This window comes from Dipodomys ordii, unplaced genomic scaffold (assembly GCF_000151885.1).
Source record: "Dipodomys ordii isolate 6190 unplaced genomic scaffold, Dord_2.0 Scaffold47, whole genome shotgun sequence".
NCBI classification, from domain to species: Eukaryota; Metazoa; Chordata; class Mammalia; order Rodentia; family Heteromyidae; genus Dipodomys; species Dipodomys ordii.
Window position 1 is genome coordinate 1,098,726 of NW_012267263.1, and position 24,227 is coordinate 1,122,952.

The following is a 24,227-nucleotide window of genomic DNA, read 5'->3' on the forward strand; positions in this document are numbered from 1 at the left end:
GGTCTCTTGGGGAGATTAAGCGTTGGAACTCGAACTCTCTTTTTGGTTGGAGAGAGCTGTGGCGTTTCCCTACTGCCCCGTCGCCATCTTGGTCCCCCCTTCCTGGTTTTTGTTTTTGTTTTTTTTTTTTTTTGATGATTAATTGGAGATAAGTGTCTCATGGACTTTCTTGCCTGGGCTGGCTTAGAACCATGATCCTCAGATTTTAGTCTCCTGAGTAGCTAGGATTCCAGGTGTGAGCCACTGGTGTCTAGCTAGTTTTAGTATTTTTATTCTAATTAAATAAACATTTATCTAAGGTATTACTTTAATCTGTGATAATTTTATATCATCTATACCATAGTTTTGTGTGTGTGTGTGTGTGTGTGTGTGTGTGTGTGTATGTGTGTGTGTGTGGTTGTGGGGCTTGAACTTTGGGCTTGAGCGCTGTCTCTCAGCTCTTCAGTTCAAGGCTAGTGCTCTACCACCTGAGCCACAGTGCCACTTCTAGTTTTCTGGTAGTTTATTGGAGATAAGAGTCTCAGGTACTTTTCCTGCCCCACAACTGGCTTTGAACCGGGACTGGCTTTGAACTGTGATCCTCAGTGCTCAGTCTCCTGAGTAGCTAGGATTACAGGTATGAGCCATGGGCGCCCAGCAGTTTGTTTTAATTATATAAAAGTGTATTTATTAAGTAAGCCAATTATAGAAGTTAAATATAAGCAGATTGTTTGGTGCCAGATGTGGTGGTACCTGCATGTAGACATTACTGTGTATGAATGTTATAATCAGGTTACACATGCTTATATAGATTCTTCAGAATGTCATTCAATTTCTGAATAAATAACATTTTAAATTAAGAATAAAGTCTGGAAAGGAAGGAAGGGAGATTATAGGAGTTAGCCTTTATTATAAAATCAACACAATTTCTTATCTTGTTGAGATATTAAAGAGCAAAAGTATTATACATTTAACATTGGTCTATATTCAGTACATAAAAATACTGGTGTTTATTGGTTTCTTAGAGAAAGCATTCTGAAATGTTACTCTCAGTAACCTTGAAAAAGTATCAGAAAAATAAATCTTTAACTTGTATATATTTGCATTTATGTATTTAAAAATAACCTTTTGTTTTTTATTTTTTAAGAGAAAAGGGCTAAATCTTTCCTTTGGTGTTAAAGCTAGGTTTTCTGCACTCAAATTTGATAAATTACGGTCCACTATCTGTAATAAAAGGAAAGAGATGCCTTTCTAAACTTGAATTACAGATTACCATATTCACAGCTTAGTTTAGCTAGAGTTAGCCTTGGGGCTAACTTTATCTTTGTTGGTCAGGTTCAATGCCACACATGTCTCATCCAGAGTATTTGTCTCAGATCTGATTTTGGTGGTTCCTGTTCCTCTTCTAGCTATTCTGAAAGATATGACCTGGAAGATCATAGTTCAAGTCCAACCTGACTAGCACAGTCCTTACTTAATTCCATTTCCAGTTAACCAGCAAAAAAGTTGGACAAGTCCTCTGATTAGAATCTTCTCCAGATGTTTTTTGTTTTTGTTTTCTTTTTCTTTTTTTTTTTTGTCAGTCGGGTTGAACACTGGGCCTGGCTTGGGCGCTGTCTCTGTACTCTTCAGCTCAAGGTGAGCACTCTACTGCTTGAGACACAGCGACACTTCTAGTTTTCTAGTGGTTTATTGGAGATAAGAGTCTCACTGACTTTCCTGCCCGGGATGGCTTGAATGCTGATCCTCAGATCTCAGCCTCCTCAGTAGCTAGGGATTACAGGTGTGAGCCACTGGCACCCAGCTTTTGTTTTCTTTTTCTACTTCTTCTCACCTGCTCTAGATCTATAGGTGTCATCTTTGTATTTCATTTGATAAGTATGAAATGTTACTCCTCTTTTAATTCAGAATCTTCTGAAATCCTCTTTTTTGTATTTATTCAATCTAGTTCTGTACCCTCTCCTCCCTCTCCAGTTTCAGGGTCAAACTCAATGTTTTGTGAATTTGAGGCAAGTGTTATACCTTGAACTACAACACCAGCCTTGCTCACTTCTTATTTACCTCATTTTAGATTTGAAACTTGATCATCCTTAATATTGTTAAAATATAAGCCTTTGTATAGAAATGGTTTTATAAAGCTTCTTTTATGTAAATATAGCACTAACAGATGTTATTTTTCAAATTATGTATTTAATTAGGACATTAATGTTCAAGTATTCTTGAATTTTGTCTTAACAGATTATAAGAGAAAATAGTATTTCCTTGAGTGAAATTGAATTGCCCTGCTCAGAGGATTTGAATTTGGAAACTTTGTCGTAAGTAGTATCAATAGATAAAAAAAATTATCTTTCCTACCGTCTATCGTGTAAATAAATTAAAATACAGGAGTACTATTGTCCTTGACTTATGTAAACCCCCATATTTTTGCCATTGTTTTTCATATGTCCACAAAATTGACTTGTTTATTTTAATTTTTTTTTTTTTTTGGGTCCGGTCATGGGGCCTGAAATCTGGGCCTGGGCACTGTCCCTCAGCATTTCAGCTCAAGGCTAGCGCTCTACCACTTGAACCACAGCGCCACTTCCAGCTTTTTTCTGTTTGCTTATGTGGTGCTGAGGAATCGAACCCAGGGCCTCATGTATGCAAGGCAAGCACTCTACCACTGAACCACCTTCCCAGTCCCTGACTTGTTTGTTTATTTATTTATTTAAATTTTTTTTGGCTCCGGTCATGGGGCCTGAACTCTGGGCCTGGGCGCTGTCCCTCAGCTCTTCAGCTCAAGGCTAGCACTCTACCACTTGAGCCACAGTGCCACTTCCAGCTTTTTTCTTTTTGCTTGTGTGGTGCTGAGGAATCAAACCCAGGGCCTCGAGCATGCAAGGCAAGCGTTGTACCACTGAGCAACCTTCCCAGCCCCCTGACTTGTTTATTTTAAAACGGTGTAAATCTCTTGTTCTCAAAACCAGTATTGAAGATATTGACTTGTATATTCTCTTTCATATTTTACATTTAGAAAATGGGCAAGAATTTTTAAACATTGTCCTTTCTTAACAGTGTAAAGCAAGAAGTGGACTTCATCAATATAGTCTTGTGGTGCTTCTGCTAAAAAAATATACAGAAATCTACTTAGTGGTTAAAGACATACTTGAAGCATTTCCAGAAAGATAGGAGCTAGTTAGCATGAATATTTGTTATTTCTATTCCAAGGTAATAGATGATAATGAATTTTTTTGTTGTTGTTGAAGGGGACTTGAACTCAGTATCTGGAGCTTTCACGCATTGGCTGACACTCTACCACTTGAGCCCCTGATAATGAATTTTAAAGAAAAAAATGACAATATTAACTTTCTCATACTCTTGTTTTCAGCCAAGCTCATGTCTACATAATTGCAGGAGCCTGTTTATCTCTCGGTTTTCGATTTGCTGGCTCAGAAAATTTGTCAGCATTTAACTGTTTGGTAAGAACCGTCTTGGTTTATTCTGCTCTATTTTCTTTCTATCATCACCTTCAAAGATGGTTCTTCTAATTTTCAATTTTCTTTTTCAGCATAAATTTGCAAAAGATTTTATGACTTATTTGTCTGCACCAAATGCTTCTGTAGTAAGTCTTTTTTATGTTTCTCTTTGGGAATAAATTAAACCTGAAAAAAGTTACTGATTTTCCTATTATTTATATGTTTCATCAAATATCTATTATTTGAGTTTAAAATGGGAGATTTGAAACATTGGCTCATTTCTGTATTTTTGTTCTGGGATATTAATTTGGTGAGGATATAGTTATAGTCTTTTGAAATGAGTAAATGAGAAAGTTTATAGCATTCAATGACTTTATGTTCTGTCTCAGTACTGAATGTTGGAAAGTTTTCTTTAAGAATTAGTATTTAGGGAAGTTTTAGTTGTTCTTGAATCATTATTGCTCTGATGACAGGAAGACAGGTCCATTCTTGCACATTGGAGCTAGCAAAATGCCTACAAAATTTTTCTTGTGCATGAAGATTGCCTTTATTTAATATTATATAATATACTATTAAAAAGTTAAGATTACTTTGTAATGTCTGAATTTCATTTGGGAAAATATATACAAAGGGAAAAAATTCAGAGAAAAATATCCAAATGTTAAATGCCAATTCTTACTGTGTGGTATAATTTGAAAATATTATTTTCTTTTTTGATACTTACTAGTTTGAATTTTCTACATTGAACTCCTATTTCTTAATCAGGGAAAATATTTATTTTACATTTTTTTAAAAAAAGAATCAAATATAGGCTTTTCCAAATGGCCATTCAGTTGTAGTAATGAGGAAGTGTGACAGTAGTTATAATAATATCATCTTTTTGTGTTACTAGACAGGTCCTTACAACCTGGAAACATGCCTGAGTGTGGTGCTGCTGTCTCTCTCTATGGTAATGGCTGGCTCTGGGAACCTAAAGGTTCTGCAGCTTTGTCGTTTCCTACACATGAAAACAGGTGGTGAAATGAACTATGGTTTTCACTTAGCCCACCACATGGCCCTTGGACTTCTGTTTTTAGGAGGAGGAAGGTAAAGAAATATGTATTTATTTCTTAATAAAAATATCTCATGCGTAAGATCTATAAAAGCAATGTAGCTATTTTTTCCTCCCCCAAAGTTTTTCTATTCTTTTATTCTTGCATTATCATATAAATGTTGGAATTTGTCAATTTTCATTCTAAATAATATGATAAAAAATGGATTGGAGGGCTGGCAGTGTGGCTTAAATACAGAGTGCTTGCTAAGCAAGTGAGCTCAAGGCCCTGAGTTCAAACACTAGTACTGCCAAGAAGAGGAACAATAAAAGTTATCTTGGGGCTTGGAATGTGGCTCAAGGATAGACAGTCTGTCTTAACAAGCACAGGCCCTGAATTTAGTACTGCCAAAAGTAAAGATTGTAATTGTATTTATTCTATGTATCAGCTTGAGGGAAGTTAAGTCTATTGAGTCTTTATAATCTGTGACTGGTTTGTTCATTTGATTAGCTCTTGTGTATGGGAACTGTTCTTGCTACAAGCTATATAAGCTTTTCCTTTTATGACTGGGCTTATAATTAGAAGTCATTTTTTCAGAATTGTAAAAATAAGATTTTAAGGTGAGTGTGCATTTTTTATCTCTTTTTATTTAGAATTAAGAGTAGTTGAAGAAATGGTATAAAAATTCTTGTCTACTTTGTGAATTTTTTGAATGTTTTCCTTTCAAAACAAGCCTGTTTTTTACTTTATGCTTTTAATCCCTCATCTATTATTCACATGGTATGAGTCTATTTATCCTTTTTTCATATGGACTAGATTTCCTCCCTTTCTGGTCCAGCCTTTTCATAACTTTTGGCTTTTCAGAAGTTATATGTACTCTTCAATGTTTTAATTTATCACAACATAGCTTACACATTGTGTTTGACCTATCAGCTTTTAACATTAACATCTTAAATTCAATTTTGAATTTTAGTTTATCAAAATATCACAGAGAAAAGGTGCCTATTCTTTGCACATGCTGGAATAGATACTTATCTTCGCTTTTTTTTTTTGGTACCGGACCTGGGGTCTGAACTTGGCCTGGGCATTGTCCTTGGGCTTTTTACGCAAGCCTACTGCTCTACCACTTGAGCCACAGCTTCACTTTTGGCTTTTTTGGTGGTTTATTTGGAGTCTCACAAAAAGAGTCTTACAACTTTTTTGCTCAGGTTGGCTTTGAACCCCAGTCCTCAGATCCCACTTTCCTGAGTAGCTAAGATTATAGGTATGAGCCATCTGTACCAGGCTCTTTGCTTAAAATTTTGAAATTTCTTCTTAACTCATTAACTATTTGAGTATGTTGGATGCTAAGCTCTTATTTAATAATTTCAATTATTTGAAAAGGTACAAGAAAGATTTGAACATGTATATATATAAGTATGTAAAATATATGTTTATGCAGAATAGATACAAAGGTGGTGTAAGGTGTTGTTTTGTAGCATATTCACTTCAAAATATTTGTAAGAAAATCTGTGAACTACTTACTAAAATGAACCAGAAAAATTCAACAGATTCTTTACTAAGAGAATATGATGTTTTTTTTGAATATCTTAATTATAGTAAAAGTTTAATAATATATAGGTATGATTTTATGTACATGCACATATATGGTTATCAAAACCCACCAAAGTGTACCCTTTAAATATGACAATTTATTGCATTTAAGTTCCACCTCAAAAAAAAAAAAAGCTGATTTTAAATAAGGTAAGGTCTGGGAATGGTGGTACATACCTGTAATCCCAACTATTTAGGAGGCAGAGATAGGAGGATCATAGTACAAGGCCAGTTTCAGGCAAAAGCATAAGACCCTATCAGAAAATTAAACTAAAGGCAAAAAGGGTTGGGTAGAGCACTTGTCTAGTAAATGCAAGGCTCTGAATTCAATCCCCTGTACTACCAAGAAAAGACAAAAAGAAAACAGAAAGGAACAATATCATGTTTAAAGAACTGACAAAACCACTGTATCTAGATGTGTGTCAACATCCAAAGTAGCACTTGTTTTACATGCTCTTTTTGAAATGGAGTGAAAATACAGGAGGCAAGAACCTAATTTTATTTTATTTTGTCAGTCAGGGGCTTGAACTCAGGGCCTGTGTGCTGTGTAGAAGCTTCTTCACTATAGACCAGTGGAGAATATGATGTTTGTAGAAAAACCTTATCATATTTATAAGAAAAAAATGATTTGTATTTAAAGGAATATTTGTAACTTTGGCCTTAACTCCATCATTTTAAAGGAATATTCATGTTTACAAAAACAGAAAAAAATGTTTAAGGTATCGAGAGCTCTGTATTTTAAAAGGAACCTAGAATATGGAGGCATATTTTATACAAGGTTATCAGTATTTTTAATTTCTAAGATTACAGTTCTCACTATTATGCTATTTTAGGTTAGTATCTTGCTTATTAATTCAGGAATTGAATTAATGATTCAAGAATTGAATTTGTTGGATGTTGCTTCTGCCTTAAAAAGGACATGATCTTGAAAGAGCTTAAGGTCTAAAGAAAAATAAAACATTCACACCATTGACACTATTGTATAAAACAAAGCATCTTACCCTGGTATAACGCCACACAAACCTCTACTTTTCTCTCAGCAATGTTTTGAGGCTGGGCATGGTGGCATGAGCCTATTGTCTGAGCTACTTGGAAGGCTAAGATAAGGAGAATCACTGGTGCAGGCTATCAGGCAAAAAAAAAATTGTGAGATATTGTCTCACAGATAGAAAGTCTGGGCATGGTGGTATGTACCAGTTTTTGCAGCTACAGAAAGAAGTGTAAACATGGAGGATTGTGGCCCAGATTGACATGTTCAAAAATTGAGACCTTATCTCAAAAATAATGAAAGCAAAATAGAACCAAATGTTTTCTGCCTAAATGTGCCTAACGAACTCTCTCTGTTCAAACCCCAGTACCACCAAAACAATAGTGCCTTGAAGTTATGCACAGAAGGAAATTAATAATTTCTGTTTCTAATTTGCTTTGCAGGTACTCTTTGAGCACATCAAACTCTTCCATTGCTGCTCTTCTCTGTGCTCTTTACCCACATTTCCCAGCTCATAGCACTGACAACCGGTGAGTCTAACAATTCAGTCTTCAACCTGGCATTTTCTCCAGTTCTTTAAGGAGATAATTGTTTTGTATTTTTGTTTCAATCTCCAGATTAGCATTGTTTTGCTCTTTTGTTCTTGAACTTATTTCCACAATTAAATTCTTTTTTTTTATTGTGAAAATACCGTACAGAGGGATTACAATTACATGGGCAAGATAATGAGTACATTTCTTGTCAATCATTGTAGCCTCCTCCTTTGTTTCCCCTTCCCATCCCTTCCCATCCTCCCCCCACCCCCCCACCCAATCCTCCCTGCTCCCCCCACCAAAGTTGTAAAGTTCGTTTTTCCACATAATGACTTGTACATCTCATTGTTGAAAAATATGGAATGCTTCACAAATTTGTGTGTCATCCTTGCGCAAGGGCCATGCTAATCTTCTCTGTATCCGTTCCAATTTTAGTATATGTGCTGCCGAAGCGAGCACCACAATTAAATTCTTTAAAAAGTATTTCTTACAAAGTTGTAGACTATAAGACAAATTTAAATATTTGATATTTACGTTTCCACTAACCCAGGCCTGTAGAATTGTAGTAAAATGAGAAATAGGGCAAATTATCTTTAGGGATAAATTTATCAGCAAGGTAGCCAAGGAAAGAACCAGATGCTACCTCTTCTGCTATAATTGTTTAATTCAAGATTAAGGAGATTGATGAATTTCCTCTTTTTTGAGAAACCTTGTATGTATGGAAGAGACATAAATGCAAAAAAAAAAAAATCCTTAAGGGTTTAGAAGTGGCAATCAACATGACATCAAATCATACAGGGGCAGTCAAATTGCAGAGAAACTTTGCTTTTAAGAGCAGAGTGACTTCCTTATCCCCAGAAGTGACCAGCCAGAGCAGAGCACTTTTCACCTAGAGGGGAAGGGACGGAAACAGTTTCTCATAAGTGACATCTCTGATAACCACCGTGCTAACGATGGCATCCCTGTTGTCTATTTAGAGAAGGGCCAGAGTACTTAAGAAACATGACTGCTTTACAAAATAGCCTGATCTTAAATCCAGAGTGCCAGCAGGTAGAATATAGGAACATGGTTGCTAATTTATACAGCAATGACATTTAGCATAGCTTCTGTAAAATGTTTTGAGTGAGGGTCAGTTTTGGGTAGCTGCATCCCAAGTTATTGCTGGTCATGTTATCTGTTGGTTTAATTATCTTGAAGAAATTTAGAAATAAGGATCAATAATCTTTTTAAGCATTAAATACTTCTTTCCTATAAATTTTATTTTTAGTAGTATTTTTAGAAAACTTGGTCATAGCCAGGTGTTAGTGGCTCATGCTTGTAATCCTAGCTATTCAGGAGCCTGAGTTACGAGGATCACTGTCCAAAGCTAGTCTGAGCAGGAAAGTTTATAAGCTTCTTATCTTCAGTTAACCAACAAAGAGCCAGAAGTGGGGCTGTGACTCAGAGTAGTAGAGTGCTAGCTTTGAGCAAAAACTTTCAGCGACAGCCCCCAGGTCCTGAGTTCAAGCTGCAGGACCAGTATGCGTGCATGTATGTGTATGCGCGTGTGCTCATGTGCGAACACACACACACATGCTTTTTTTTGTCTTTTGTAGGTTCTTTTAAATGTAAAACTTTTGTGCATTTTCACTCAAAAATATAAAATTTAAACCTTAAGTGATTTTTTAAAGTGTAAAGTACATATATACACATGTTATTCTCCCCATTGACTTTTGTTATGCTGTGTCTTTCAATGGACAAGTATTTATTTGTGTACTGGTGTGGATACAGAGAAGAGTTTTACTATCTGAGAAAAACTGGCATCTTTCCTTACAATCTTTTAAGGAAGGGGAAAAAAATTTCAGTGTTAAGCAGAAAGATATTTGAGAGGGACTGATTTTATCAGTGCTTTGTTTATTAGTGAGTATTTTTATGTTAAGACAATTTATATACTGTATTGTACAACCTTTTAACTGAATATGAAGTTAAAAATATTCTTGGGTCAGTGATCAGATACTTTTTTTTAATATATAATTTTTGTTGTAAAGATACTGTACAGAGGGGTTACAGTTACATGAGTAAGGTAATGAGTACACTTCCTATCAAGCATTGTTACCCCCTCCTTTGTTTTCCCCCTGACCGTCCCTTCCCTCCCCAATTCCTCCTCCCACTCCCCCTGAAGTTGTAAAGTTCATTTTCAACATAGTGTCTTGTACATCTCATTGTTACAGTGGGTCAACCTTTATCCTTATTTCAGCATTCTGTTATTTCCCTTCCCCTCCCCAAGTTAGAAAAACGTATATACAAGATGCAGGGCACAAGAATCAAATACAGTGAAAACAGGGGTTATACCATGGGGAAAGAACATACGAAAGAAATAAAAATATCACATAGTACATTGTAAGTACATTAAAAACAACAGCAAGAAAGATAAAACCTCTTGTGTCCCTATCTTGGGGTTCATTTCCCTTAAAATCATGTTATATGGTCATATATACATAGCTTTTAACCTTTTCTGCTCGTCCTAGACATATACTAGTTATTGCAAATAAGGGAAACCATGGGACCTATGTTTTTCTTTGGGCCTGGCTTACTTAATGTAATTTTTTCCAAGTCTTTCCATTTCCTAACAAATGGGGCAGTGTTGTTCTTTCTGATGGAAGCATAGAATTCCATTGTGTATACATATGTCACATTTTCTTGATCCATTCATCTACTGAGGGGCATCTGGTTTGGTTCCATATTTTAGCTATGGTGAATAATGCTGCAATAAACGTAGTTGTGCTGGTAGCTGTAGTATGGCCTTGTTTGTGATTGTTTGGGCAAATGCCCAAAAGTGGAATTGCTGGAGCATAGGGGAGCTCTATGTGGAGTTTTTTGAGGAACCTCCATACTACTTTCCAAAGTGGTTGAACAAGTTTACTCTCCCACCAACAATGCAGTAGGGTTCCCTTTTGGCCACATTCCCTCCAATATCTGTTGTTATTAGATTTCTTGATTATAGCCGTTCTAACTGGGGTGAGGTGGAATCTCAATGTTGTTTTGATTTGCATTTCTTTTATGGCTAGAGAAGTTGAGCATTTCTTCATGTGTCTATTAGCCATTCTTATTTCCTCTTCAGAGAAGTCTCTCTTAAAGTCTTTAGCTCACTTATTAATCAGGTAGTTTGGGGATTTGTTGTTGTGGGATTTAATGTTTTGGGTTCTAAGTATGTCTAGATATGAGTTCTTTGTCTATTGTATGGCTAGTGAAGATCTTCTCTGTGTATATTGAACCAGCTTTGCATCCCTGAAATGAATCCTGTTTGATCATGGTATCTGATTTTTTTGATTGGCCAAAATTTTGTTGAGACGTTTTACATCCATGTTTATCAAAGAAATGTTTCTCTTTCTTTGATGAGTCCCTGCCTGGTTTTGGGATGAGGGTTATGATGGTTTTATAGAAAGAGTTTGGTAGTAAACTTTCACTTTCAATTTCATTAAAGAGTTGGAGGAGTATAGGTGTGAGTTCTGCTTTGAAGCCTTGTAGAATTCAGCTGTAAATCCTTCCGGTCCTGGGCTTTTCTTGGGTTGGAGGTCTCTTATTGCTGTTTCTATTTTGATGCTTGATGTGGGTTGGTTAATTTGGTTTAAATCATCTTGGTTTAGTTTGGGCATGTCAAGATGAAAGACCCCCGACTTCGTGTATCTCCCCAAATCAGAGCCTCCCTGCCCCAAGCACCAGTCAGACCACACCAGATGCAAAGGCAAGAGGATTTTATTTGGGCATGCCCAGGTTCCCAGGTGCACGTGACCTCGAGATCCGCAAGGTTCGGGTCAGTGTCTGGGAACCCCGAGCAGTCCCGGGGGTGGTCCTTTTATGGGACCCCTCTGTCCGTTACAGGAGCGCCCGCGCTTTTTCAGCCAGTAATTTTAAAGTGTTACAACCTGGTCTGCACGCAGGCAGCCAATCCTTTTAAAACAAATCATATGTTTTAGCCAATTACTGTTCGAGGGGGTCCCTCGGTGTACGTTGTACGTCTCCGGCCCTTGGTATGAGGAAATGACCTTTACCCGAGATAGCACCTGTGGATGGTTTCCGTCAGGGGAGGAGGCCAGCTTTAGAGTCGGCCAGCAGGATGTGAGCTTATCAATTAACTTGTGAGGTTACTGCTTAATTACCAGGAGAGTACGGGGTAATGTAATTTTTAGCAAAGCATGTTACAGAAGCCAGAAATTGCTTGGTTAGACATGAAACTCGGCTCCCTGGCAAAGGGGCTAGAGGCCTGGTGGTTTGAGGAGGGGGTCTTTCAAATATTTGCTAGAAATTCTTCCGTTTCTTCCAGATTCTCAAACTTAAATAACAGAAAGGTTTGAGAAATAGTCTTTTATGATGTTCTGAATCTTGGTTGTTTCTGTGGTGATGTTTTCATTCTCATCTCTTGAGTTTGTTTATTTGGGCATGTTCTCTTCTTTTTATGATAAGATTTGTTAAGGGTCTATCAAGTTAATTTTTTTGAAGAACCAACTCTTTGTTTTGCTCATTCTACTTTTTTTTTTTACTCTTAATTCCTGTAATTCTGATTTAATTTTAACTGTTTATTTCTGTCTACTTGATTGGGGTTTAGCTTGTTGCTCTTTTTCAAAGAGCTTCAGATGCCTCATTAAATTGTTTCAGATCTCTCCAATTTGTTGATATAGGAACTCAGAGCTATAAACTTGCCTGAGTACTGCCTTTGCTGTGTCCCAGAAGAGCTGGTAATTTGTGTGTTCATTTTGTTAAATATCATGAATTTCGTTTCTGATCTCTTCCATGACCCACTTGTGGTTCAACAGTGTGTTGTTCAGCCTATGTGTTACAGGATTTTCTTTAGTGGCTTTTGGTGTTGAATAACTTTTGAACTAGGCCCTGAGAGGAGACTGGAGATGGGACAGCTTCTTTACAGGTTTTGTTTTTGTTTTAGGGATTTTAGAAAGAAAAAAAAAAGCAAACAAAAACCTTGGCTCCAACCAGCCCTATTCTTGGAATGAAAAGAATGCCTCTGGGTCCCCCTCCCCTTAACTTAACCTACCTTCATTGTTCTGTTAAAGACTGACCGATTAAACAGGTAGCCAGTAATCTGGCTCATGCTGGCATGCTGGCTGGCATGCTGGCTGTTAGGTTTTTAAAGAGGTAGCCGAGTAAGAACTGCACCAGCACGCACATGGTATTCAGGTAAGGGGTAGGTTTATTCAATAGACCTGCTGGGACCAGGCAAGGTTGGCACTCCACGTGGCTGGGAAAGGCCTGGGAATGAGAGAGAGCTGGGAAGAGAGGAAAGAGCTAGAAAAGAGCAGCGAGAGAGGTAAGAACAGAGAGAGAGAGCTAGAATAGAACAGAGAGAGCTAGTTAGCAGAGAGAGCTAGAAAAGAGCAAGAGAGCAGAGAGAGCAGAAAAGAACTGAGAGAGCGAGAAAGAGCTAGAAAAAGGCAGAGAGAGCACCTGGGCCTGCGCTAGGCCTTATCTAGATTAAGGGAGGGGAAAGGTGTGGCCACATCAAATTTAGATGTGACCTCAGCGGGTGCAGATGTGACCTCTTCCAGGTGTCCCAGTTGCCTAGGTAACGAAGGTACTGGGTGGAGACTTTGCTGCGAGGAGGGTGAGTCTGCTTGCCATCCAGGGGCGGACCTCACACCGGCGACATCCCAAGTTTACTATAAACTCCACCTTTTTCACATGCTTATGTTAAACTCCACTAAACTCCTTTGTGTATGTTTACCTTAAGCTCCGCTTTACCATTGAATTCGCCAGTCATTTAAACCAAAAGTGATAGGCTGGTTTAAACAGCCATTATGTGACAAAGTGTAACCTCCCTGGCCACCTTCTGTGGTCTGGTATGACTGTGCAATCTTTTGGGTGTGTGAAAACCTCATTGGGCGCCTACGTGACCAGGCTTCACCTTGTGATTTTTGCCTTTAAAAGCCTAAGCACGTGGGCCGCTCAGGGTCGCAGTATCAGCTTCCGAGCCTGTGCTGCAGCCCTGGCCGGTCAGTGTAGGAACCTTCTCAATAAAGTTGCTTCTTTAATATCAACTTTGTTGCAGTGGGCTCTGTCACTCAGGACGACTAGGTGGACTTGCCTGCCTGAGTAGGGGTCTTCCTACTACACTTTATTCCCTAGTGGTCTGAGAGAATGCAGGGCATAATTTCAGTATTTCTTATTTTGGACAAATTTGCTTTGTGACCTACAATGTGCTCTATTTTGGAGAATGTTCTGTGTGCTGCTGAGAAGAACGTGTATTCTGATGCTGCTGGGTGAAATATTCGGTAGATGTCTGTTAAGTCTAGTTGAGGAAGATTGACTGTGTCCTCCAGTTTGGAGTTGCTGTGATGGGGCTAGGTTGTAGGTAGATTTGAGGACTGTCAGCATTCAGTAACTTTTTCCTGAGGGGCTAGCTCCTGAAACACTCACAGAGCCCTGGAGTGATTCTCAGGATTTTTGTTTACTGAGTTTTAGTTGTTTTTATTTTACCCCCTCTTGCTACTGGGTCTCCAGTCATGTGGGTGAGGCAGCCTGTGGCTCTGTTTACCCAGAGAAGAAGTCACTCCTCCCTGAGCGGAGCTATCTCTGTCTGGGAAGGGCAATTTTCTCCTGAGGTGTAGCTGAGCCCTGCAGGTTAGTTTCCTTTGACCTGTTGAATGGCTTCTATTGTCTTCTTCCAAGGCTTGAGTTACTTGCTAGCTGGTCTGGCCCAGTCTTTGTCAGTATCAAAGATGGAGTTCTTCTCCACTGGTGGGGGAGGGACTACCTTACCACTGCTGTTCTGTGAGAAGGAATGAGGTGGTCTTGTGGGGGTACTCACGCCTTTCCCTTGTTTCTGGGCTGTCCATGATCTGGAAACAATCTGTGGTCAGCAGGATGAAGATTTCTGCTCCTTGTCAGTCCTTGCTGGCAAGTAGAATCTGCTCACACACAGCCTCTGGTGCCTTTGTTCCAGGCTCTCTCTGTTTATATGGCAGCTGCTGCAGCAGTCAGTGTGGCTGCTGCAGACACTGGCAAGTGCTCGAATCTGTCTCCAACCCAGCTGCCTGAATTTTTTCTCTCTGGCCAAACTCTGTACTATGATGGTACACTTGGTGTGACTCTCTAGCCTTGGATTTTTCACTGGAACACTAAAACTGGTTTCTCTGCGAGAGCTTGTTTAGTCCCCAGCTTCTCCTCTGCCATCTTCTTCCACACATAGATACTTTTTAAAGGATCATTTCTTCATATTTCTTATTGAACTTGACACCTGACTTTAAGAGTACCCTTCATAAAGATTAAGTCAGAAAAAGAAAACTATGGCTTTTTAAATGTGAAGCTCCTACTCAAACTCTTGCCCTCTGGAACATGTAGGCAACAGATTTTCTACAATGGCTGTCACTTCCTCTCTGTATTTCCTGTGTCCAGGTATCATCTCCAGGCTCTCCGGCACCTGTATGTGCTGGCTGCAGAACCAAGGCTTCTAGTACCTGTAGATGTGGATACAAACACACCCTGCTACGCCCTCTTAGAAGTCACCTATAAGGTAACTCTAGCTTTTATTTATAATTTTATTACCATTCAATCATCTTTACAGGTGAAAACATTTCAGAAGTGATGTCTAGTAAAGCTGACAGTAATGAATGGCGCTTCCCAAGTTATTGTACGTTTGCCAGGCCATATACATACATTTATAGTCTCTGACTTTGTATTGTAGACCTTCTTAGTTGTTCTTTTGTCTCTAAAGTTTATAGTTCATAAATATTCTTGGTAACTTTACATGGCCAATACCGCTGTTCTGAATAGTTGAGTTAGAAATACTCCTAGATCCTTTTTTGAAAGCCCTAAATTGAATGAATATTCAGATGCACAGATCAATCTCAGGTCATATAGCCTTCCATCAGTAAGCTTTTTAGTATCTCCTCTGTATCAAAGCTGTGCTGGCCTCTGGTATGGAAATGCAGTGACATTGTTACAGTTCTTAAGGAATTTGTATCTATTGGGGAGCCAGGTTTGGATGTATTGAGAATAGAGTTGTGAAAATGAGAGGGACATGTATAGTGCGAAAGTGCTTTTGTCTAGCTGTGAGGCTTGGGCATTTGTCACAATAGACTGGGCTGAGATTTGTTATCTTAAGTGGAGCTTGTTTTCAACATAGAAGACAACATGTGGGCTGGGAAGTTGGCTCAGTGGTAGAGCTAGAGTGCTTGCCTTGCATGCCTGAGGCCCTGGGTTCAATTCCTCAGCACCACATAAGCAAAAGAAAAAAGCCGGAAGTGGCACTGTGGCTCAAGTGGTAGAGCGCTAGCCTTGAGCTGAAGAGCTGAGGAACAACGCCCAGGGTTCAGGCCCCACGACCAGACCCCCCCCCAAAAAAAAGAAGACAACATGTATGTGAAAAGCCCAGAGGCCATGGCAGTGTGTCCTGTTGGTACTGCTGGTTGGTGAAGGACCAAGGCTCCAAGTGGTGGGGGAAGAAGTATGCCCTGTAAAAGAATTAGAAATAAGATTTGAGTGTCAGAGAGGATTTTCTTTAAGGAAGGGGAAGATGAATAGTGGATGTTTTTTCTTTGTAGTTCCTATCAAGTAAATAGTGGCTCTACTTTAACTTTTTTATAAAGGGCACTCAGTGGTATGAACAAACCAAAGAAGAGCTGATGGCTCCTACCCTTCTTCCAGAACTCCACCTTTTAAAGCAGGTAAATTGGGCATGGTTTGGGGGAGTCAATCAAAGGGATAAATTGAAAGAATGGTGTAGCATTATAGGTGACTGCTTGGAAAAGTCTGCCTTCTCCATGCTTTGTATAACACAGGAAAGCAGCAGCAGGAGGAGCAGTCATGAATAGCAGGGCAGGGCTGTCCTGAGAGGTGTTGTGCCCTCAAAACATGATTCATATGCAATTTTCTTCAGGAAACACAATTTAACAACTTTTTCCTGACTATTTCTGAGGTACTACTTTTGAAAGGCGTGGTTTCAGTTTTTTGTTGACTGTTTGCATTTATCTTGGCAGATTAAAATTAAAGGCCCAAGGTACTGGGAACTGCTCATAGATTTAAGCAAGGGAACAGAACACTTGAAGTAAGTATATTGCAGACTTTTTCCTTTAAACATGGGGAAGTAAAATTATAGATTACCTAGAATGTTGCTTATCATTCTTCAGTCTCTTCCAAGATAGTACGTAGGATGTATTGGATAAAATGTTCTATGTCCTTGAAATTGAGTTTTTATTACAATGTGAAACTTTTCATTTGGAAATCATGCTCTGAACTGGGTAGAAAATATCTAGCCTGAGGGCAAAATAAGGCCTACAAGTCATTTGACACATGAGAGGCAAAGCTTTTTTTTGGATCAGCTGCTTGTAATGTCTGCCTGTATTGATAATTTTGTAGGGCTGGTGAGTTATGTTAAAATACTCAAATGATTCTTGGCAGAAAAAAGATTTTCCATTCTTGCTTTGAAACGGTTACACTTTTCATCTAGAAATTTAGCTTGAGAAAGTATTGGAAAATAGGGCTGAGTCAAACACCTGTTGTTCATACCTATGATTTAAGCCACTTAGGAGGCTGAGATCTGAGAATTATGGTTTGAAATCAGCCTGAGCAGACAAATCCAAGATACTTTTTTTTTTTTTTTTTTGTCGTGCGGCTTGAACTCTGGGCCTGGGCGCTGTCCATCAGCTCTTCAGCTCAAGGCAAGCGCTCTACCACTTGAGCTACAGTGCCACTTCCGGTTTTCTGGTGGTTTATTGGAGATAGGAGTCTCACAGTCTCTCCTGCCCGGGCTGGCTTTGAACCGCGATCTTCAGATCTCAGCCTCCTGAGTAGCTAGGATTACAGGCGTGAGCCACCAGCGCCCAGCCAAGAGACTGTTATATCCAGTTAATCAGCAAAAAGTTGGAAATGGACACATACCTCAAATAGTAGAACACAAACCTTGAGTGGAAATTCCAAATGAGAGTATGAGGCCCTGAGTTCATCCCCCAAAACCAACACAAAATGAAAAAAGAAAATAAGACTTACGTGTCTGTTCACTAAGGGAACTTCATTGTAACACCAGTGTTTGTCAGATATTTCTTTACTATTGTCTTTATTGTTGTCTTATTAACATGTTTTAATTAAGATTATGGTAGATTGTTCTTGAGTGGAAACAGTTATATTCATACAATAACTTCAGCATGTCAATAATTTTATACCTCATGTCATATGTAAACCAAAAAGTTTACATATAGAAGTTTTTATAGCTTGGTCTTTGTATTTTCCCATCATTTAGTGGCAAGTTTCTGTATTACTGTCTTTATATTTACATTATTTTCTTTTTGCTACAGCCAGTTAATAGCTCCTTAGTGCCTCTAGTGTCTAATTCATGCTAAGGGACAGAGGGTATACCAACAAGTGTTAGATATTAACAGTACATAATCAATATTACCTTTAAAACTTAGACTTGAGCAAATAGAATTCTTTCTATTTATTAACAAGTCCTGTGAATCTGGACTTTTAGGTTTTCTTATTTACTGCAGGTTTTCTTGTATGGACTGATTTAATTGTAGACACAGTGAATAATGGTGGAGAATGATGCAGACTTTATTTCCTTTAAACATGGTATTGGAAAACACCATTTCTATCTGAGAACTGCCAGTAATAATACCTCCTGTTAAATTCATTATTGTTAATTAATTTTCTTTCAGGTCCATTCTTGCCAAGGATGGGGTTTTATATGTTAAGCTAAGGGCAGGCCAGCTCTCCTACAAAGAAGATCCAATGGGATGGCAAAGTTTGTTGGCTCAGACTGTTACAAACAGGAATTCTGAAGCCCGGATTTTCAAGGTAGTATTGATTAGTGTAAACTGAAAGACCAGAAGTAATAGGCCACATCCCTGTAGCTTTTCCTCTTATTGCTGCATATTGTAGAGCCTGATTGACATTGGGTTTCTTTGATGTTTTATGTGGCAGCCATAGTAAAATAGGTACAGTCTGTCTGTACTCTAGGAAGTACAAGTCACAATAAATCTTTATACTGTAATTTTACCTATTAGTCTTTAAATTAGTCATGTTTTACTTAATATATATAAAAAATAATTTTTTTTTGCAAGTTGCCAGTTAGCATTAATTTCTTATTTTATTTATTTTTTGGTGCCAGTGCTGGGGTTTGAAATCAGGGTCTGGGTACTGCCCCTTAATATTTTTGCTCAAAGCTAGTTCTGCTTCTGGCTTTTTGCTGATTAATTGGAGATAAGGGTCTCATGGACTTTGAATCTCAGTCCTTCCTGAGTAGCTAGGATTATAGACATGAGCCATTGGAGCCTAGCGGCACTAATTTTTTTTTTTAATTTACTACTAATTCTTATTAGTTACTTTCTTTTCTTTGTCTTTGTCTTTTTCTTTTTCTCTTTTTCTTTTTCTTTTTGGGTCAGGTCGTTGGGCCTGAACTCTTGGCCTGGACGCTGTCCCTCAGCTCTTCAGCTCAAGGCTAGCGCTCTACTACTTGAGCCACAGCTCCACTTCTGGCTTTTTTCTTTTTTGCTTATGTGGTGCTGAGGAATCGAACCCAGGGCCTCATGCATGCAAGGCAAGCACTCTATCACTGAGCCACCTTCCCAGCCCCCTTCCTCTCCTCTTTTCTCCTTTTTTGGTCTTGGGCTTGAACTCTGGGCCTGGGCACTATTCCTCAGCTCTTCAGCTCAAGGTGAGCATTCTACCACTTGAGCTACAGTGCCACTTCTCGTTTTCTGAGTGGTTTATTGGAGATAAGAGTCTCAGGAGTTTCCTGCCTAGGTGGCTTTGAACTGCGATGTTCAGATCTCAGCCTGCTGAGTTAGCTAGGATTATAGGTGTGAGCCACCGACACCTTTTTTTTTTTGAAATATCAATCTGTTGTAAAAATCTCCTTTTTCATCTCTATTGTATATCTCAAGTCTTCTTTCCTTCTTTAGTATGCCTAAGGATTTGTCTTCTCAAGAAACCTATTCTTTGTTCATTGGTCCTTTATATTATTCTACTCCGCCTGACTCCCAAGGCATCTAGTTTCCTGACTTGTTCACTCAGCTAGCATCTATCACACATCTAGCACAGGTTTGTTTTGTTTTGTTTTCCCTGATTATTTTGGAGATGGAGTCTTGAAGACTTTCTGTTTGAGCTGGCTTTGAACCTGGATCCCCCAGCTCTCAGCCTCCTGAGTATATAGGATTACAGATGCCCAGACTTTGTATTGTTCTTTTAGTCTCTTAATTCTGCCTAGATCTTCATTATTTCTTTCTGTCTACTAATATGGTGTTTCATTTATTTTTAATTTTCTCTGAACTTAAAATGCACCATAAAGTTATTTATTGGCGATATCTATGATTTTCAATGTAAGTACTCATATAAATATTCCTGTTAGAATTGTGTTTGCTCTATCCCCAAAGTTCTGGTAATTTGTATTTTTTAATTTCACTGTATGTATATAAAAATTTTCTCTCATTTTTCAGTGACCTGCTGATCATTGTAAACTGTGTTCTTCAGTTTCCATGTTTTCCCATAGTTTCTGTGTTTTCTCTGTTGCTTTCGACTTTTATTTCATAAAAATCCCCCCCCCTTTTTTTTTTGGTGTTGGCACTGGGGTTTGAACTCCAGAGTCTGGGTGTTCGCCTTTATCTTCTGGATTTTGCTGGCTAATTGAAGAGTCTTGCAGACTATAGTCTGTGCTGGCTCTGAACTACAATCTGTACCTCTTAATCAGTCTCCTGAGTAAGTAGAATTATAGGAGTGAGCCACTGGTGCCTGGCAACCTTTTCCTTCTTAACTTGAGAGGTTTTCTGCGTTACTGAATTAATAATATTTGAGTGGTTTTTATTTCTTATTTGTTTATTCATTTTTCTAGTGAGATTTGTTTTTTCCTGAGCTGTCATGCCTGCATAGCACTTCCTTCCTCTTCTGTGTATAGTGTTCAAGTATCTTCCACATTGCTGGCTTATTTGGTATGGATTGCTTCACATTTATGCTTAGCATGGGAGGTCTTTATTTCTCTTTTAATTTTAAAGAAAAATTTAACTGGGCATGATGGTATTGGTTGGCAGTTGCTTAGAATCCTTTAATCCCTGCTCTCTTCTGGTCTTTAGGGTTTCTGCTGCTTCTTATTCCATTTTCAGTCTTGAACCCTGAGTGATAACCTGCTTTTGCCCCTAGTTTTTTTTTTTGTGGTAAAATATACACAACATAAAATAGATTGTTTTAGCTATTTTTAAGTATAACATTAAGTGGTATAAAGTATACTGATATTGGTGGTGTGTGTGTGTGTGTGTGTGTGTGTGTGTGTGTGTGTGTACACGTGCGTGCACTGGTACTGGGGCTTGGACAATGTCTCTCAGCTTATTTTTGCTCTAGGCTGGTGCACTACCACATGAGCCATACCTGAGCCATACCTCCACTTCCTGTTTTTTGCTTGTCAATTGGAGATGCATGTTATGGACTTTCCTGCCTGGGCTGGCTTTAAATCAGAATCTCCAGATCTCAGCCTTCTGAGTAGCTAGGATTATAGGCATGAGCCACTGGCTTATAACCATTGATAAGTTTTTTTTTTATTAAAATACGTTTTTTATTGTAAAAATACTATACAGAGGGGTTACAGTTACATGAGCAGGTAATGAGTACATTTCCTATCAAGCATTGTTGCCCCCTCCTCTGTCTTTCCCCTACTATCCCTTCCCTCCCACCTATACAACTACACCCCCTTTCCCCGCAATTGATATTGTTAACTCTGCATTTCTCTTATCTACCCTTTGCTTTCTGCCTTAGTGGTGTCTCCCCTGTATTTGGAGTCATCTAATATTTGTCCTTTTGTGACTGGGTTGAGGGATACTTTTTTCTCTCTCAGTAACAATTATAGCCTATAGTGGACTTTTCGTTAGATATTGAATGAGGGAGAAAAGAAAGTCTTTTGGGGGCAAGTTGTTTAAGAAAGACCTGCTTATTATTGGCCTTTTGGTACATAAATAACATATTTCTTTGTAAAGAAAAACTCTTGAACTTCTTCAAACAGATTGATGAAGTTCTGGTAAGTTGGAGCCATCTTGAGTTTTGTGGGAAGATTGTGTGAAAAGGGGGAGGTAGAGTTCTTAAAATTACATGCATTACAGTTTAAGCAGAAAGGAAATAGTCTCAATTACATTATTGATGGTTGATTTTCTTTTTTAGCCAGAAACAGTTTCATCATTCACTTCTGACCCAGCACTTCTGTCATTTGCTGAATATTTTTGCAAACCATCTGTGAACATGGGCCAGGTATGTATTATATGCTTTGCTGAATTCCAGAACTACAATTTGTTATTATTTCTGTCTGTAAATCACCAAAACTGTAATATCCCCATCAGTCTTTTTGATTGATGACATGTCTCAAATGTATCACATGATTTTTGCTTGGCAAATACACATTTTAAAAATATTAAATTTAATAACTTTCTACCTTAATAGGAGAAACAACTTAAGATTTCTAAGACACTAATTTGGATGAGTAAGAGTTTATGTTTCTTAAACTGATTTATATATTCTCTATATATTTCTTTCCTCCTTATACTACAATATTTCTGTTAATAATACAATTCTTGTCAGGATTTCCATGATGTTTAATGGATCTTTGCTTTAATCTACTGTACAGACAGAGAATGAGTTTATGTAGAAATTAAATGATGTAGTATTGAAGCCTGGCTTGTACAGTGTATGGCCTGGAGAAAACTTTCAGCCTCCCCAAGATAATTTCCTCATTTCTAAAATTAAGGTTGTAGTAGAACTACCTTGTAGCATTGTTTGAGGTTTAAGTGAAATAACTTTACCCTCTTACTTGCTGTGTGTATTTACTAGATACTTTGCTGAGTACGTGATGTAGTTTTCTTATTTAATTCTTAGCCTAGGGAATAGGTACATTGTTATTATTCTGAGTTTACAGATAAGGAAACGGGTCCTCAGAGCTGTCACATGAGGATCACATAGCTAGTTAGGAGATCAGAGAGGTCTCTTGTGCTTGCAAGGCATAGTCTACCATTTCAGTTATACCCCTAGCTGTAATTGGATTTTTTTTTTAATACATTGATTGTACAGATGGTTTTACTTGGATTCTGTATATGTATATATTTTGTTACATTTCTCCCTCTTTATTGCTTTCTTTTTCTTTCTTCTGTTTTTAACAGTATTTAGTGACTATTGTTGTTAGTGACTTATGCCATCTGCATACATAAACACAATGTATTTTATTCAGCTACTGTCATTCTCTCTTCCTCCCTTCATCTGGTCCCCCAACCAGTTCCACATTTATATCTACATGACAGATATAATATTCATACAAAAAAAACCATGGTATTTGTTGTTTTGAAACTATTTTGATTAACATATTGATGTCCAATTCCATCCATTTTCCTACAGATGACCTAATTTTATTCTTTATGGCTGTGTAATATTCCTTCTTGTGTATATATACACCACTTTTTATTTATCCATTCATCAGTTGAAGGGCATATAAGCTCTTGACTCCATAGCTTGTCTGTTGTGAATAGTGCTGTGATAAACATAGGTATGTAAGTATATCTATTGAATCCTGATTTGCATTCTGTTGAACATAGGCCCAAGAGTGGTATCATTGGACACTGCTTTTTTTAGAAGGACTTTCATACTGATTTTCTTAGTGGTTGCACTAGTTTACATTCCAACTCATTCTAGACAGTATTAGTTGTTGTTTGTATTCTGGTAAGTCATTTTGACTGGGATGAGATGAACTCAGTGTCATTTTGATTTGCCTTTCCTTTATATTCAGGAATATTGAGTGTTTCTTGATGTGTTTATTGACCATTTGTGCTTTTTAAATTTTTTGAGAATTACCTGTTCAGTTGATTTGCCCATTTAGTGGGTTGGTTCTTTTGGAGTTTAGTTTTTTTTTTTTCACTCTTTATGTATTTTAAAATTGTTTTCTTCTACATTTTCCAGTTTGATAGAGGAGTGTAAGTTTTCAAAATATTCTTTAATGATTTTCTGAATTTCATTGATATCTGTTGCACTATATCCTTTTTCATCTCTTGGCTTTATATTCTGGTTATTAATCCCTTGTCAGGTGAATAGATAGAAACATTTTTCTCTTATTTTGTAAACTGTCTTCATTCTAGTGACTCTCTGCTTTTCATTGTGCAATTTTTTTTTGGGGGGGGGTCCAGTCCTGAGGCCTGAACTCTGGGCCTGGGCACTGTCCCTCAGCTCTTCAGTTCAAGGTTAGCACTCTACCACTTGAGCCACCGAGCCACTTCCGGCTTTTTTCTTTTTGCTTATGTGGTGCTGAGGAATCCAACCCAGGGCCTCAGGCATGCAAGGCAAGCACTCTACCACTGAGCCACCTTCCCAACTCCCTACAATGTTTTTAAAAATCTTGATGCAATTCTATTTGTCAGCCTTTGCTGAGCTATTGGAGTCCTATTTAAGAAGTTATTGCCTATGCATATATATTGTCCAGGATTTTCTTGTACTGGTTTCATAGTTTTAGGTCTGACATTAAGAGTTTTGATCCATTTTGAACTGAGTACAGGGCAGTAGTCAGATACTTTGTTTCAGTTGTCTATATGTGGATATCTGGTTCTCACAACTTTTTTTTTTTTTTTTTTTATTGTGAGAATACCATACAGACGAGTTGCAATTACATGGGCAAGATAATGAGTACATTTCTTATCAAGCATTGTTG

The 24,227-nt window shown here is 38.0% G+C and overlaps 1 protein-coding gene across 1 annotated transcript in view; it reads left to right on the plus strand.

Annotated features, from left to right (window-relative positions):
• Positions 1-24,227, plus strand: part of Anapc1 (anaphase promoting complex subunit 1) — a 115,826-nt gene that overhangs the window by 80,184 nt on the left and 11,415 nt on the right. The window contains exons 34-45 of the mRNA XM_013019714.1: positions 2,218-2,294; positions 3,347-3,437; positions 3,527-3,580; positions 4,327-4,520; positions 7,490-7,576; positions 14,966-15,083; positions 16,159-16,236; positions 16,549-16,616; positions 18,223-18,361; positions 21,707-21,793; positions 23,059-23,075; positions 23,486-23,499. Coding sequence (XP_012875168.1) covers positions 2,218-2,294; positions 3,347-3,437; positions 3,527-3,580; positions 4,327-4,520; positions 7,490-7,576; positions 14,966-15,083; positions 16,159-16,236; positions 16,549-16,616; positions 18,223-18,361; positions 21,707-21,793; positions 23,059-23,075; positions 23,486-23,499 — 1,024 coding nt within the window. The remainder of the gene's footprint in view (positions 1-2,217; positions 2,295-3,346; positions 3,438-3,526; positions 3,581-4,326; positions 4,521-7,489; positions 7,577-14,965; positions 15,084-16,158; positions 16,237-16,548; positions 16,617-18,222; positions 18,362-21,706; positions 21,794-23,058; positions 23,076-23,485; positions 23,500-24,227) is intronic.